This window comes from Trachymyrmex cornetzi, unplaced genomic scaffold (genome assembly GCF_001594075.2).
Source record: "Trachymyrmex cornetzi isolate Tcor2-1 unplaced genomic scaffold, Tcor1.1 scaffold205, whole genome shotgun sequence".
NCBI classification, from domain to species: domain Eukaryota; kingdom Metazoa; phylum Arthropoda; class Insecta; order Hymenoptera; family Formicidae; genus Trachymyrmex; species Trachymyrmex cornetzi.
The window spans coordinates 994,132-1,009,801 of record NW_017296691.1 but is presented as its reverse complement, the minus strand read 5'-3'; the positions used below and the strand labels follow the sequence as shown (position 1 = coordinate 1,009,801).

Here is a 15,670-nt window from a genome sequence, read left to right as displayed (position 1 = left end):
ATATATATATATATATATATAACATAATATAAAAACAGATATATTAAATCAACATTAAATTAATTTACCTTCCAAAGTAAATTCAGTTCCTGCGTTGTAGCAGTGTTTGTACTTTTTAAGGGGAAGCACATGACTAGAAATCGATCGTTGTTTAATAGGCCACGTATATTATAGCCAGATTGTAATACAACCATAACAGTTCTTTGTTCAGATGGTTGCAGAACTCCTGAACTTGGCCGTACTCTAAATTTCTCGGGTGATGTTGTCTTTATCTACAAAATTACCACACCTATGTTAAGCTACATTTCTCAGTTATTAGAATAATCAAACAACAATGTTCATGTACCTTATAAGATAAAGATTTATCACTTGTAATATTCTTAAGTGTAATTGTCCCAGTGACATCATTTCCATCTTTATTAAATGTAATTACTTCTGTGGGCTCTATAGATAACACTGAAGCAAATATAATTTATTTAAATTTAAGTAAACCTTTTATATATTGTAGTGTGATGTAACAAATTTGTATGTAAATTTTATACGTACATTGTTCTTCATTGACCTGGTCTCCAATACTAGTCGAACTTTGCTCCGTAAGTGGTGAATTGTCTACAAAGTGTACCTAAAAAATATATAGAACATGTTTAAAGAAATAATATATTGGACCGAGAGAGAGAGAGATGTTTTAACACTTATAAGTAATTTAATATACATCTTCTACATATTCCATTTTGTTCAATACTTTCTTTTTCGGGATAACTAATTTGAAATAGAAATGATGTTGAAAACAAATCAATGTAGTTAACAAAAGAATAACAGAAAAAAAGAATATAGTGCAATGACAGAAAAGCAGTGAATTTGACACGTCAAGTAAAAGCAATACTTAGTCTTATTCGTTTCACATATAGTTATAGCAATGACATAAGAAAATATATGTAATATATATACCTTTTTATTATCCAGTTTACCATTTAATACGCTATCTCCATTTGTTTGCTCTTCTGAGATGAATTTGAAGATATAATCATTATTACCTCCCCAACATTTCAGTGCATCGTTTGGATTGACATAATCTTTCAATGTGGTTTTGTTAACAAATTTAATTTTCGGAATAGCTTTTGCAGGTAACCATGATTTTATTATTTTAAAAGCTGCATTTAAAACCCAGGGCATTTCCAAAACTATGATATAGTTTAGAAAATTTGGATAATAAGATTTGAATAAACCAATGAGATACTTAATAAGCTCCATATCCATATTAGAAAGTCCAGCATCTACCATGTCAAAGAAAAGTGATATTTGATTTCCATTTTCTTCTCTGAAAGTACAATAAATAAAAAATTACGTCCATAGAGTATATAAGGTGCAGATATATTAATGTCATTTATAATTCTTTGCATAAAAAAAGATAAGGAAACTAATAAGTATACCAATACCTTTCTAATCTTTCGAACCAATAAACTATACATCTCTGAAGCTCGGCAAAATCTTTTACTCCTTTAACATGCAACTTTGACTTAATTACAAAAAGTTTTTTGCCATCTTTATCCTTACTATAGCTAAAGATTACACCATCTTCTAAATAATCTCTCCTCACATTATCCTCGGTGATATCTGTAATTCGATTTAGAATGAAAGAAGAGAAAGAAAGACATTTTGTTTTACATTCTATTAACTTTAATTCTTTCAATATTGAGCACTTTTCATTTCATGAATGAATAATTTAGCGCTGAATACTTTTATTTAATTACTATTAAGGATATTTACAAGCTTACATACTTATCGAAAGAATTAAACTTACATTATATTCAAATTAAGATATATATAGACTTGTCAAAACAACTTATCAATTTTAATCTAAAATGTTAATATCTCATAGAGAATAAAAACTAGCAATGTCAAGCATAAGATTCACAGGCATAGTTTTACCATTTGTTCCAAATTTTCTTCTCCAAGTACAAGTATCCCAAAGCATGTTGAACGCATCCTGTTCGTTAAATTCATGATGTTCCAAAAATCGTTTCAACCAATCATCATTGTTTTTTATCCTGGCTATATCAGCAGCGTGGAAACTTCCTATGAATAATTATTAATCAAATTCAGATAGGAATAGATTCCAGATGAAAAAACAACTACAACTTTCTTTCGCATTTTATGGTTCCGTATAAGTAATTAATATAATAATAGGCAGGAGTTTCAACTCGAGTTTCAATCCATGCCACGTCAAGTGGGCTGCTAATCATTTTTGATTGAATACACGCGACTGAATATGACCTTTGCACATGTTACATGAGCATCATTATGGCACATCAATTAACATTATAATATCAAAAATCATTTCATTGAAAAACAGAGAAGGACCTATAATATATACATACTGGAATCAGGTGGTCCTTCTTCCTCTAATTTTTTGAAAAACTTCTCGCGAAGCTCCGCGATCACTTTCGTTGGTGTTTCCATCTTTCTTTGTCAGGCTAACGACCAGGAGAATGACACTTTGACCGGCGCCGAGAACCTACCATAGACGATAACCAGATGATAATTGTTTATTCACACGCCTAGTCTGTGGCGTCTATACGTGTCGCGTCGCTCTCTGCGGAGCAAAATTCCCTTCTACATATGTCCAAAGTCTGTGCTCACCTCGAAATCCTCGAACCTCGACAGGACAGGTACAGTTCAATTTGTTATGTCTTAAAAGTGAAATAAGGATATCTTCGAGTCTCAAAGAGAAAAGGAGAGAAGTGACCCTGTATTGACTGCACAAACCAAACGAATTTTTCCTGACATCTCATAACAATCTAATCCATGATCTAATTAAGAGATAATTTACAAACGACATCATCGAATTGATGGTATTCCATTTCAAAGTGTCAATCTAACAGATTGCGATAATTAACGTTGCACGATTTAGCAAGCTCGACTAATTTTCCACGCAATTCCTGTGTCATATAATAAAAAAGTAATAATTTATTTGGATAATTTATTCGTTGTAATCGCATACGTCTACGGCTAATAATCCCGAGTGTCATAGGCCGATATTCATACGTAGTTAGTTATTTTTTGTTTTAAGACTGTCTTAAGTAATATCTTTAAATGTTAATACAGTTCTTTGATTAGTTTATGACATTTTAAAATTGTAAAAGAGAAACGCGAATACCGGGGTCATATAGTTCAAACATTTCCGTGATTAATCAGCTGTGAAAAATGATCACAGCTTATCATCAGCTGTTGTAAACGTTATTACAAATATCACCAATTTTATGCGAATCTATGACAATCCCTGACAAAATTGACAATCTTTGAGAAATTATGACTCGATGCTACGTGATGTTTGATTAGAAAGACTGTAAATACGCCATCCTACTGAAAAAAAATATATCACAACGTTACATAATGAAATCATATAATTAAAACATGTAACAAATTGTTCCAAATCAGTGCGTGATTTTTTAAAATAACGTAATTTGAAAAATCACACGATATTAGGAATAATTTTATCCATCATGTGATTTTATAGTTGTCAAATTTTAAAGAATTGAATGATAGAAATAGAAGAAAAAAGAATATATCATGTGATTTTTCAAATAACGTAATTTTAAAAAATCACACTGTTTTTTTGTAACAATCCGTTACATGATTTACGTGTTTTAATCACATGATTTCATCATGCAACTGTGTGACGTGATTTTTTTCAGTAGGGCAGGCATTATCGTATTTGTTATAACGTAATCAAAGTACGCAATCGCGAGTATTCTGTAATATTTATGCAATAATTTCGCTTATTTCTTTCAGAGAATTTGAGACAATAACAATTTGCGACAGAACGAACATGGATGACGAAACATTGAATAGGTAATTGTACAATTTCACCAAACATTATAAATTATTACATTTATGTAATGATTTACAATGTGATATATCTAGGAAAAATTCCTGTTTGGAATGTACAAACAACGACTGGTTTTTATCTTTGCTTTTAATTGAGAAAATTGGACACATTATGAATAAACTTTTAAATATATTAAGTTATAAAAATAATATAAATTTTATTTGGATAGCTTATTTGGAATAAATGTTTTGAAGTTTGCATGAACACTATTATATTTTAATTTTTCGAAAGAATCAGACTCTTAAGAAGCTAATAAGTGAGGTCATTTAACTGTATAAAAGTTATATTGCTGATCTACATTATTAGTGTTGTATATAAATAATAAACAATATAAGTAGAAATTTATAAACACAAAAATATCGCAAGAATAAGAAATCACAAAAATACGACTTTATTTTTTGTTGCGCAATAGCTATTACGAAATATAAATATTTATTTAGGCTAGCAGCAGAAGCTTTACTGGAAGAAGCCAGACTTGGTGCGCGAAGGGCCGAAATAATGGGTCCCAGTGGATGGGTGAAACCTAAAGAAACCGTTAACAAGAGATTCCTCCATTCAACGTTACGAAATGCAGTGATATCAAACAAGCACCGATCTCTGAAGCAAGAAAAAGTAAAAGTTCAACCACGTAAAGACACTGTTAAAAAGTCGTAATGTAGTATTGTTTTTCGCGTATGTATTTATATATGTTTCTCTGGTATACATCTTTAATAATTTCTCATTTCTTGTTAAGAGAGAGGGGAAGAGATGTGCAAAAGATGTTTAAATATTGTTACTAAAGTAAACGACTGTAGTTGTTTTTATTTATTCTATGACAGTACATTCATGTTATAATTAAATATTACATATTTTTGTATGTAATAAAAAAGAATTCTATATAAATATACCAATAAACGATTTAAAATGAATTACTGATCGATTATCAATATTGTACAAAAATATTTCGAATACTCTGCAATTTTCTTTCCTGTCAATATTCAAATATTTTACATATTTTGTTCTTGATTAGGAAGCATATTTTAGATCCTTCAAGCTGCCTTGTGCAAATTTCTAATTATAACTTCCATAAAAGTTCTACGTATAATGAATGTCATACTTTACAGAACTAAAAGACGAAATCTATTGTAATATTTCATACCTAATCTTTACAATCATCATCAGAACTTTTATTAAATGTATAAAGATGAAATTAAGTGTACAAAAATGTTAGACATTCCTATCTCATTATCTTGCATTTCACATCTTTCTTGCGCTTAAATATTTCAATAATGATAATTATAACACCACTGAATAATAACAAGATTTAAAAGCACCAATATCTTTAACAAATATCTGCGGTAGGAGAATGTAATCGTACGCTTCTCTTCCAAGTATAAAATTGCTTACAGTTAGTAATTACTTACAGTTAAAACATTTTGCATTGATAAGTTGCACATATTATATATGGCATCGCTTAGATGTTTGCTTAAAAAAGAAATCAGTAATCACATGTTTGTAGTTGCACATCTCTATCTCATCAGATATTAAATTGATAAGATTCTAATACAGATCGAGATGTCTCTCCATATTAATACAGACAATACTTGTCTATCATTCATGTATATTTATATGGAGAAAAAAAATAATTTCTTATATGCGTAAATTGCATTGCATACAAATCACTCCTCGATGTTAAAATGATAGGATTAGTAATTATGATAGGATATACATATGCATGATGAAATTAAACTGCTTCCACATTTGCAATGATATACAATGATGTGATAGTGTGTACTTAATTGGAAAATTTTTCAAAATTTAGTTGTCAATATGTAAAATTTTTAACTTTAACAATATATTTCGTCACATATGTTTGACAATTTTCAACAATTTTAGTAAATAATAAAATTTGCTAATCAATTTTTATGTTTTTTTCACATATTAATGTCAAATATCTCTTAAATTTGCAATTATGTACAGCAAGCAATAGAAATTTGGTACTTGTACTTTCGCATACACTTCTGCTGTGCAGTATTATTAGTAAATTACGCATAAATTGTCATTTATAAATGATTATTTAATAATAAAAATTATATTTATGATATACTTATATAATGATATATGACAAATGTGAAATGCTCCTATAAAAATTTACTTCTAAATGTGCAATGTCTATAACATAGTCTTGAATTTTGGGCCCGTTATTTTTTCCTATAACCTTTATCTATTAAAATAATTATCTATGAAAAAACTCTGCCTTAAGAAAATTATATTTTAAGCACTAAATTATGTTTATGTTATTAAATTCTTCCATAAGCCAAGAAAAGTTGTCTGGAGCTTACTTATAGACTCCACTTCATTGCGAAGTTTATAATTATTTTGCTCGACAGCGCTACAGGTAATTTAATAAGTTACGCAGATCCATTCTGATGTATTTTCTTTTTTTGTTCTAGCAAATCTTTCATATCGGCAAGTGCTTTTTCGATTTGCTTTGCAAATTTGGCGGCATCCTATAGATATTGAAATAATTTTGTTAGAAGATATCATTACATTACATTACACTTTAATATAAACAACTATATACTATAGATCTATAAAATATATAATTGAGACAATAAAAATATTTACAAAATATAATAAGTATAGAAAGACAATTATAATAATAAAATTAAAAATATTAATTATTTTACCGTTCTTGACGAAGATCGTTTACTGGAAACATGGAAAAATATAAGATCTTCTCCCGCAATTATATAAGAAACTCCGTAGCCATCATCGGCCACAGGACCAAATCCACCACCAGCTGAAATGCATTTAGGATATGTTTTCAAATCTAGTCTCGAAGTTTGGCCGTGTGGAGTTTGCGATGTCGACAACCTCCATGGCTCGCTTAGAACTTCCTACAATAGAATCAGTCATCATGTTTAATAAGATCATATTTAATTAATTATATACGTATATTATATTCATAATAGCGACTCGTAAAATAATTACCTGCAAAAATGGCGAATCTACTTCTAAGTACTTCGATATTACATATAAACAGAACAAGTGCCTATCTATTCCTTTACCACACATAGCATTTTGATAACTTTTTTGATGTTGTGTTGCTGCATCCATTAGCAACTTGACTTTTTCTGTTACCTATATTGGAAGAAAGATCGATTATAAATACACGGAGAAATAAATTTATGTGCTTTTTTTTATTTATTAATTCGCTTTTACCGTTATTGTTTTATCCTCCATTGATTTTACCCATTTAGAAGATTCAATAGTGCACGGTCTGACTGTTTCTGTTCTACCTTCTCGGAATAATCTTGTCATGGAAGCCTCATAAGTTAAATTAAACTTGCCAGCATCACGGTAGTAAGCCAATTGCAACGCCATTTGTATATAGGCGTCTGGTGATATGGAATGAGCTTTCATCAAACCTTTACCATAAGCATCGTGCACATAAACACGTAATTCAACATCATTTAATATACTGTGCGCCACCTTTTGAATTAAAAATCAATTGTTATATAATCGTGATATTTGTTAAATGTAGTACATGTATTATATTTAGATAGAACACGAAATCACTTGTTATTACCTGATAAGATTGTTCAATTACTTCAATACATTTGGCATTTAAATCCCACTGCAATCGAGTTGGAGCTGGAGGTATAAATTCTGGATTGCCTATATTGTGTCCGTCTTTATATCTGAAAATAATATATATTTCTCAAATGATAGAAAATTCTAAGCTATATTTTATTTTATTGAAAGAAATCAATTCATGAAAAAAATCATATTATCATGCATTATTTGAAAAGTAAGGACTTAATTTTCACGATTATATATATCATATTAAATTTTATTTTAAATAACTTCGAGTGGATAAAAGATAAATTAATTCAAGTGGCCTTTACTTTCCAGATAAATTTTATAATATCATGCAAATCTATTAATACATTTTATTGTATGTAACTAATTTTAACTGCAATAACTTTCATTCATTTATTTTAATTAAGCTATAACTTTTTATTTAAAATAAACATTCTTAATTATACATTTATAATACAATAACGATCAAGCAGATGATATTTTGACAGATTAAAAAGCATTACAGGCAAAAATTTACATGTAGAAACGCTTGTAAGCATATAGAAAAATTAATCATTGTATAATGATAATTACAATAAAAGTACAATTATTAGGAATGATATAGATGAATGGTTAGTAATTTGCCCTATTACATTACTCTGTAACAATACACAACAATAAATAACCCCATTACCCGATTTCAATATCAGCAGTTATAATAAATTCCCATAGAGTTCCGAGCACTGGTGCATCAGCCCTAATAAGCATATGAGAAAGAAACATTAAAGACAAGATGCGAAAGAGAAATATGAAAAGCATTCATCATCCGTAATATAAATATCCGGTAGAAATAGGTAATCTCCAGGAAATGTAATATTTAAGAAACTGAAACATAAGCATAGCATGTACCCCACAGAACTTTAAAGATGACTACTGTAAAGAGCATTTCAAGACACTAAAAATTTGTTAAAAGAAATATCTTAAATTAAAAAAAAACATAGATATATGTTGCAATCCAAATTATTTCCATATAGATGTTCTTAACACACAAGAGATAGATAGTAATGTACAACAGTAATCTTACAGAAGCAGAAGAAGAGATGTACATATGCAAAATAAGTAATATTCTATAGGCTATGAATTGTAATTCTTACTGTTTGTTCAGGAACTCCGAACATAATATGTACTCCCACAAGTGTGACATGACTGCAGCATCTGCCCTGCTCATTACTTATCATTATATGCATTGTTTCAATATATACGCATAAATTTTGTATGTAATGTCTTATTTTATATTAATAAAAATATAGGTCTAATTGTGTTTATAGTATAGTGTGCATAACAAATTCGCGCCTTATGTTTGTCTCTATTGAAAATAGGTGCACAATTTTTTTAAATAAATATTTTTTTATAAAGTATATATACTCACCAAGAATGTTCTGCGTTGAAGCCAATCTGTGTAAACAGAAATTATTTTTATAAAACATTGATAACTACTAATGATAATCAATTACATTATTGGGGTACATTGATGTAATATAATCCAATGGGTTATCAACTCATTGGATTGTATTACATTGCATCACATTGGATTGTATCACATTGCAAAGGATCTTAAGCGAGAATCGAAACGTTTGTCTAATCATTGTCAATTAATCGAATAAAGTAATAAATATTATACATATCAATATCTTGTGTCTGGCTCTCAAGGCAATTTTATGTAATTGATTTATTTCACTTGACCTTAATTCTTATTAATTTGTTTAATGATAATCAATTATAACACAAATATGAAGATATAATAAATATATATTACTTACTCTGCCATTATTTCCAATGCATAGTGTAAAAGATTTATCGAACCATCGATCATATCCTTTTCCGTGTAATAGGTTTGTACCGTAACGGTCTAATTTTTCTGGATGTTTCTAATGTACGAAATGAATAAGAATTACATTAATTTGCAAATATGATTAATATTTATATTGTTACAAAATGTTTTTATTTTATTAAATAACATACTGTATCGTATTCATAAGGTACATCGTCCAATGCAACAACAAATGCCGCCTTTTCAATAATATCCAAAGAAGCCTTATTTACACCTTTCGCGAAGAAATCTTTTCTAGCCTGCGCCCAAGCAGTTCTTTCGCCAGCTGTTAAAGCAGCTAATTTCTCCTCTCCTTCCGACGGTGTTGAATTGTCATCCAAAATTTGTTGAATCTGACTGTAAGGTGATATTATAATTAATAATACATGTGTATAAATGTAAAAATATATACCAATAAAACAATAACTTACAGTTCTATCTCGCAGGGTTGAAGAATCCTATTTCGATAATAAATTAAAACTTTGAAATATCTGCCCTTATGATACACTACAATATGTTTAGAATCCTGATAATGCACAATTTTGTCAACTTCAATTCCTGGAATTCGTGTAGTATTGAATACTCTTTCATATTGCCAAGAACACAATGGTACTAATCCTTGAACTAAAATCTGAAAATATACATAACTTTTTAAATATAAGTTTATCTATATGATTATAAACTTGCGTAATACAAAATATCCATTTGCAACTCTTATTTTGTGCTTTATACAATTTTCTCTAAAAAAAATTAATGAAAATACACTGAGAAAAAAATGTTATTAATTCAATTAAAGTCTATATTACGGGCTGTCACTAACATAAGTGACTAATTCATGCGTATATTTTATCAATATAAAGGCTTGATTATTGAAATAATAATTTATGCCTTTTTGTGTCAATAAAAATATACATGAATTAATCACATATGTTAGTGACAGCCCGTAATATAGACTTTAATTGAATCAATAGCATTTTTTTCTCAGTGTAAAGATATTAACATAAAACCGTATGCATTTCCTAAATGTACAAAAATCTCTTCATTTTTAAATATAATAATTATAAATAATTAACAAAAAGAATAACTAACAGGTTCTAATTCTTGACGTTCGATGAGACGTCTATATTGTAAGCAGGAATATATTACAGCTCCAGCTCGGGCGGCTTGCAAGTTCGTGAAATGGGTGAGAATGGCGTCCATCCCGTAGAAATTTGAGTTGACGATTAGAGGTGATCTTCCACGTAAATAAACATATTCTTCCCACCAATCAGATACATAGTTGGTGGCCCACCAAGATTTGAGGAACAGGTAACGCTGCAGCTTGATTCCGATGCCATTCTGGAACTCCTTGGCCAGGTTTTCCATGCGAGCGTAATTCTCATCATCGAGCAACGGTCGTACGCTTTTCAGATACTATTTAAATGTACAATACTTTGATTTTTTTCACTACAATGTTAAAGAGAAATGCCTAGAACTGTTATAGACTAAACTAGATACTAAATTAAAATATTCATTAGACCAGCAATAATTCTGAATTCAATTTACAAATTACAAGAAGTGCGTAGTCATTTCAACACAGAGATCATAAAATACGTTATTGAGCTAACCCGTTCCATAGTCTCAGGTACTGTCGGAAGTGGCAATCGTGGCAATGATCCTTGGAAGCTGTACAGCATGGGTTTATGCCAACCTGAAAATAATTGCACTAGCAACAGCCAGATTTGGGTCAACTTCGATGGCTTGCGACCTTTGCCTCTCGCCTCATACATCCATCCTTTGTACAATAGTAATAGCTTCAGCGTGTATCGAATCGCGTATATGACCGCCAGCCATAGGAACAGCCCAACTACGAAGGAGCCTGCCAGGTGTGCGAGTACTGAGGAACTATTACGAAAAACAATGATTATCAATTACTGCTAATCCGCGTATGTGTAATGAATAGAAATAATTTATAATCGAAATACGGAATTACATAGACTTACCCAGAAATATATGGTGAAACTTTCCCAACGAGGTCATACGGGACCTTGTAACCAGCAAAGTGTATCGCCGTTACTAAAATTACAGTAACCCAAAGACTTGTCAAAGAAGCTGGATAAACGCCGCTTTTCAGATTGTTCTGTGAACAGAATGAATGTAAAAATATAAGTTAATAATATCCATTATTTTATATTAAAAAATATTTTATATTTGTTCAAATATTAGAACGTTCAAATATCAGCGTTTATCAGAATACCGCGACTCACCTGAAACCGAAAAAATCTTTTTTTCCATGACCGTACACCAGAGAGCCAGACCAAGTGGAGTACCTCTCGATCGAAGTTTACGTCCCATCCTTCGTGTGTTATTGAGAAGCTGAATGCTACGGCCGAATGGGCTTCCGCCATCCTGCGTTAGCTTTCCTGTAAAATGTATATGTTGGAATTAGTCCATATTGTATATGAAATAACAATTAACATTTTTTGCTTAATTATAGCCTAGGCTTACATTGCTATTAAACTGGTAAAAAACAAAGTAAGATTTAAATAATGTTAAAACAGATATCGAGATTCTAAACCAGGCCTGTCCGATTTGAGCTCCGGAACCAAAACGCAAAACCATCGACGCAAAAAAATTCAACGTGGATAAGATTTCGGGGACTGTAAAGTGTCGATAAATGTCATTCAGATGCGTATCAACACTTTACGGTCCCCGAAATCATATCCACATTGAATTTTTTTGCGTCAATGGCGTTTTAGTTCCGGAGCTCAAATTAGACAAGCCTGTTATAGACCAAAATAAAAATATCACAATCTACATACGCCAGTCAATATGTTAATTATATAAAAATTAAACTATAGGTTTAATTTTTTTTATTTAAGAGATAAAAAAATTAGTTTTTACTTTTTACTGAATGTAGTAATAAGGTATCACGTTTATTATGTATCACGATTTTTTAAATTCCGAAAAAAAGATTCATTAAGATATGGATTAGACGACAGAGAAAGAGCAACCTCGTCGTGATGAGCTATAAACGATCGCAGCGGTGATAACGATGCAGGGTGAACACAGATGCACCAGTTGACCTTACTTAAAAGCTACAATTGCGTTGCGCACGAGTGTGTGCATGAACGCATTGTATAACGTCGCCAAGCTGATAAATATGGACCATCATATGGCAACGAGTTCGGTATACTTGCAAATTTCGCCATTTATGATATATGTATAGATTTACATATTTTGAAGAGCTCAATATACATATTTGAGTTTCAAAAAAATGCCTGATAGACTGTATTCATTCTAAATCTTCGCATTTATCATTTCTCTCCTCACTGTTCTCAATCTTTTTAGTGAAACTATAAGTTTCATTCAATATTTCTAAAGTTTTTTAATTCTCATGTTTTATGTACATCTAGTTACAATATAATATCTGTAATATATGTATATCTGGTTACAATATCAAGCGAAAAATTAAGCGAATTTTTTTCTTGCAATATCTTGTAACATCTTACAAATTTATTTCTTCACATGTATATTTCAAGGATATAAACATATCAAAAACTGTCAGTATATTAATAGGTAGCTATAAATCTTGTTATATAACATCTATTTTCTAATTATATTTATTACAAAAATATTCACTAATGTAAGATAATGAGACAATCAATTTTTAGTACAATTTATTAATGTGAGTGCGAGTAGTATTATATGAAAAGAAATAATTTTTTTTGCAGATATGACAAGCGAAAAATTCATATTCTCAATTTTGACATCAATTTAATAGATCGAAGAAAACACGTTTTCTTGCAAGAGCCTTAAAATAAAAGGAAAAAGCTATAATTAAAATTATAATTCAGAATGCAAGGATATCAAAATATGCAAAAGTAAAATGTTAATCATACTCAATATATCGTATATCAATTAGTTAAATCAGTGACGTATGTGATTAACAAATAACATTCTGAAAAATATTGATATCTGTGAACTTCTATTATAATTAATAATTTATATTAATTTATCAAACTTTTAATTTGTAGATTAATTTGATGTTATTTGGTGACAAGACATCATAAAATCGTCTACTTTAAAATAAATATATACTCTATTATATAAAAGTTTTTCATTTTTTAGTAAATTAATATTATTTTAGACTTTCCGTTGTTGCGAAGTGAAAGTTCTGCGCGAAAAATTCGTAAAAATATACATAAACATATATTCTGGGTCACAGAACATGTATATATAATGCAAAGCATTTAAAAAGATTAGAGAATATTACGTGAATCGAGGATGTTGAGAGCCGAGGATGGTCTTCTCCCGTGTTACGATATATTTTGGTGCGTTACAAAAACCGTACTGTATGCGAGATAGAAAGTCCGTCTGCATTTCACTCAATTTTCACTCGAGTCATGATGAAAAGGAATATCGAGAGAATAGGAGGAGAGAACATCGATGATGGCTTCTGACCGATACAAGATTCATAATTAATTTAATGATAAAATCTGTACGCGCACGTTAAGCATATAAGCTACAAATACAAAAATATTAGCAAATATGTCACTTAGAGGGAAAATAAATTAACGACAATTCGCGAGGATGTTCGAACATACGTATGTGGACAGCCCGTCACGCTTTCAAATCAGAGATTTTTTAGCGACAATCATTTTCCTCTTGATTTCATCAGAAAAACCAGTTTATTATCAATGAACAAATATCAAATATTGTGTGTTGTTTAACAAAAGTTATGTAATGCCTTCTTTTCAAATTTTGTACGTAACTCTGGAAAAATAATTGAATTATTGTTAGAAATTTATTGTTAGGAATATCCACAGTAAATATACGTTCTCTAAAAATAATGAAAAATGATGAGATATTTCGTAGAAAAAAATGAACTAATACAACATTATACATTCGTATACTTTTATGCAATGCTTGTACAACTTTTGTACATGAGTGATAACTAGACTGCGGAACTTTATGCAAAATACTTAACTGAATATTAACTATCGGACAGTTTTAGCAGTCAATCGTTGTTCGTTAAAGAGTTATTAAAAGGTGAATTAAAAAGATTGGGATTGCCATCTGTAAATTTACAAAATTGCAAAATATGCATTTTATGCAAAACATTCAGTTAAGTATTTTGCATAAACTTCCGCAGTCTAGTGATAACCTTGTACAAATATTGTCTAATCTTTTCTTATAATTTTACGTAATGCTGTAATACGACTTTTGTATGTAAGTGTTAATTTCATACAAATATTATCTAATCTTTTTTTGAACAATTTTATGCAATGCTATATATACGACTTTTTTATATAAATGATAACTTCAACGTACAAATATATATATATTATATTTAATCCTTTTCAGAGGAAAAATATTAAAAAAAGTCAACGCGAAGAAATCATCCTCGGTTCATAGGTTATCACTGCCCCCACACAATTCGCAGGTATATAGTAACTATACCCATTTGTGAATGTGACTAATAACCTTGGACTTTGAACAATGACTCGTCCGGTTAGAAGAGCTCTATATAAATTTAACGAATAATTGCGCACGTTCTCTTGACGCGTTCAGATCTAACCACTTACAAAAATATTTGAAAGTATGTTTGCGATAACTAATCAGTTCGACAATCTTAATAAAGATGTGGTAATCAGCCTGCATTTGTTCTTGGTAGGCGTAGATCAACTTAACGATTTTATTGGGCGCCTGTTATCATAACTCTTCAGAATACAATAGTCGTTCTTCAAATGTTAAACTAATAATTTTTTTTTATAAATCGCAGATAGAAGAAAAATAACATTCTTGAAAGGTTTTAATCACTTTTTATGCATTCTTTTAAACCAAAAAATTATATCTGATGACTGTATGTATGTTGGTATCATCTAGATCTAATCAGAATCTGGATACGAGCCGCATTTTGTATGCAAGGCCTTCAGTTTTAGCAAAATTACAAAAAAAGAACATACATTTACTTACTTATTTCTTTTTCTTTTTATTCTCTCTCTCCTCCCCCCCCCCTCTCTCTCTCTCTCTCTCTCTCTTTCTCTCAGAAATTATTAAAAATGACGGACCAATCGAAAGTGGCTGTTTTCTATCTTGACTCTGATTAGAAGGTCTCTACATGTCATTATAGTGGCAAATAAATTACATTGAGCAAGCTCCACGCCGTATTATAGGTCATGAGCATTTCATTTGTCTGTGACATATATGTGTATTCCATTGACCTAACATATTTAATTGGTTTATAAAATTTTTCATAAAACTATAAAAGATATCAGGGAAGACAAAATCGACTGTTAATTAACAATAATTAACGCTTCAAAATCAATGATAAATGCAGTTATGTGGAAATATACATAACGTTT

General features: G+C 30.0%; 3 protein-coding genes across 5 annotated transcripts in view; 1 reads left to right on the top strand and 2 right to left on the bottom strand.

The window, feature by feature from the left end:
* The window catches only part of LOC108759768 (motile sperm domain-containing protein 2), a 2,901-nt gene extending 420 nt beyond the window's left edge, over positions 1–2,481 (bottom strand). The window contains exons 1-7 of the mRNA XM_018505382.1: positions 2,379–2,481; positions 1,930–2,076; positions 1,437–1,614; positions 949–1,318; positions 547–622; positions 347–456; positions 69–272 (exon numbers count right to left, since the gene is read on the bottom strand). Of these exons, the coding sequence (XP_018360884.1) occupies positions 69–272; positions 347–456; positions 547–622; positions 949–1,318; positions 1,437–1,614; positions 1,930–2,076; positions 2,379–2,460 (1,167 nt within the window). The 5' untranslated portion in view covers positions 2,461–2,481. The remainder of the gene's footprint in view (positions 1–68; positions 273–346; positions 457–546; positions 623–948; positions 1,319–1,436; positions 1,615–1,929; positions 2,077–2,378) is intronic.
* A 132-nt stretch (positions 2,482–2,613) lies between these two features.
* Positions 2,614–4,715, top strand: LOC108759790 (uncharacterized). Its single transcript, XM_018505416.1, has 3 exons — positions 2,614–2,669; positions 3,793–3,852; positions 4,330–4,715. The coding sequence occupies exons 1-3, from the start codon at positions 2,620–2,622 to the stop codon at positions 4,541–4,543; spliced, it is 324 nt and encodes a 107-aa protein (XP_018360918.1). The 5' UTR covers positions 2,614–2,619; the 3' UTR covers positions 4,544–4,715.
* Positions 4,716–6,010: 1,295 nt separating this feature from the next.
* whd (carnitine O-palmitoyltransferase whd) overlaps positions 6,011–15,670 on the bottom strand; it is a 29,901-nt gene continuing 20,241 nt past the window's right edge. Inside the window, exons 1-15 of one of the 3 annotated variants that reach the window (XM_018505408.1) lie at positions 13,579–13,694; positions 11,570–11,725; positions 11,306–11,442; positions 10,931–11,207; positions 10,413–10,736; positions 9,755–9,954; positions 9,476–9,680; positions 9,274–9,381; positions 8,883–8,908; positions 8,608–8,673; positions 7,461–7,572; positions 7,094–7,363; positions 6,863–7,012; positions 6,559–6,768; positions 6,011–6,378 (exon numbers count right to left, since the gene is read on the bottom strand). In XM_018505408.1, coding sequence (XP_018360910.1) covers positions 6,280–6,378; positions 6,559–6,768; positions 6,863–7,012; positions 7,094–7,363; positions 7,461–7,572; positions 8,608–8,673; positions 8,883–8,908; positions 9,274–9,381; positions 9,476–9,680; positions 9,755–9,954; positions 10,413–10,736; positions 10,931–11,207; positions 11,306–11,442; positions 11,570–11,710 — 2,325 coding nt within the window. In that variant the 5' untranslated portion in view covers positions 11,711–11,725; positions 13,579–13,694 and the 3' untranslated portion in view covers positions 6,011–6,279. Of the gene's footprint in view, positions 6,379–6,558; positions 6,769–6,862; positions 7,013–7,093; positions 7,364–7,460; positions 7,573–8,147; positions 8,211–8,607; positions 8,674–8,882; positions 8,909–9,273; positions 9,382–9,475; positions 9,681–9,754; positions 9,955–10,412; positions 10,737–10,930; positions 11,208–11,305; positions 11,443–11,569; positions 11,726–13,578; positions 13,695–15,670 lie in introns of those variants that run through there. The other 2 variants (XM_018505409.1, XM_018505407.1) reach the window with 2 other exon arrangements.

What these genes read in the sequence shown, in the direction of transcription:
- LOC108759790 (XM_018505416.1), top strand. Translation starts at nt 2,620, where the DNA reads ATGTCCAAAGTCTGTGCTCACCTCGAAATCCTCGAACCTCGACAGGAC. An exon ending in CTCGAACCTCGACAGGACAG is followed by an intron (nt 2,670 to 3,792) that starts GTACAGTTCAAT and finishes TATTTCTTTCAG; the next exon opens with AGAATTTGAGACAATAACAA. An exon ending in GATGACGAAACATTGAATAG is followed by an intron (nt 3,853 to 4,329) that starts GTAATTGTACAA and finishes ATATTTATTTAG; the next exon opens with GCTAGCAGCAGAAGCTTTAC.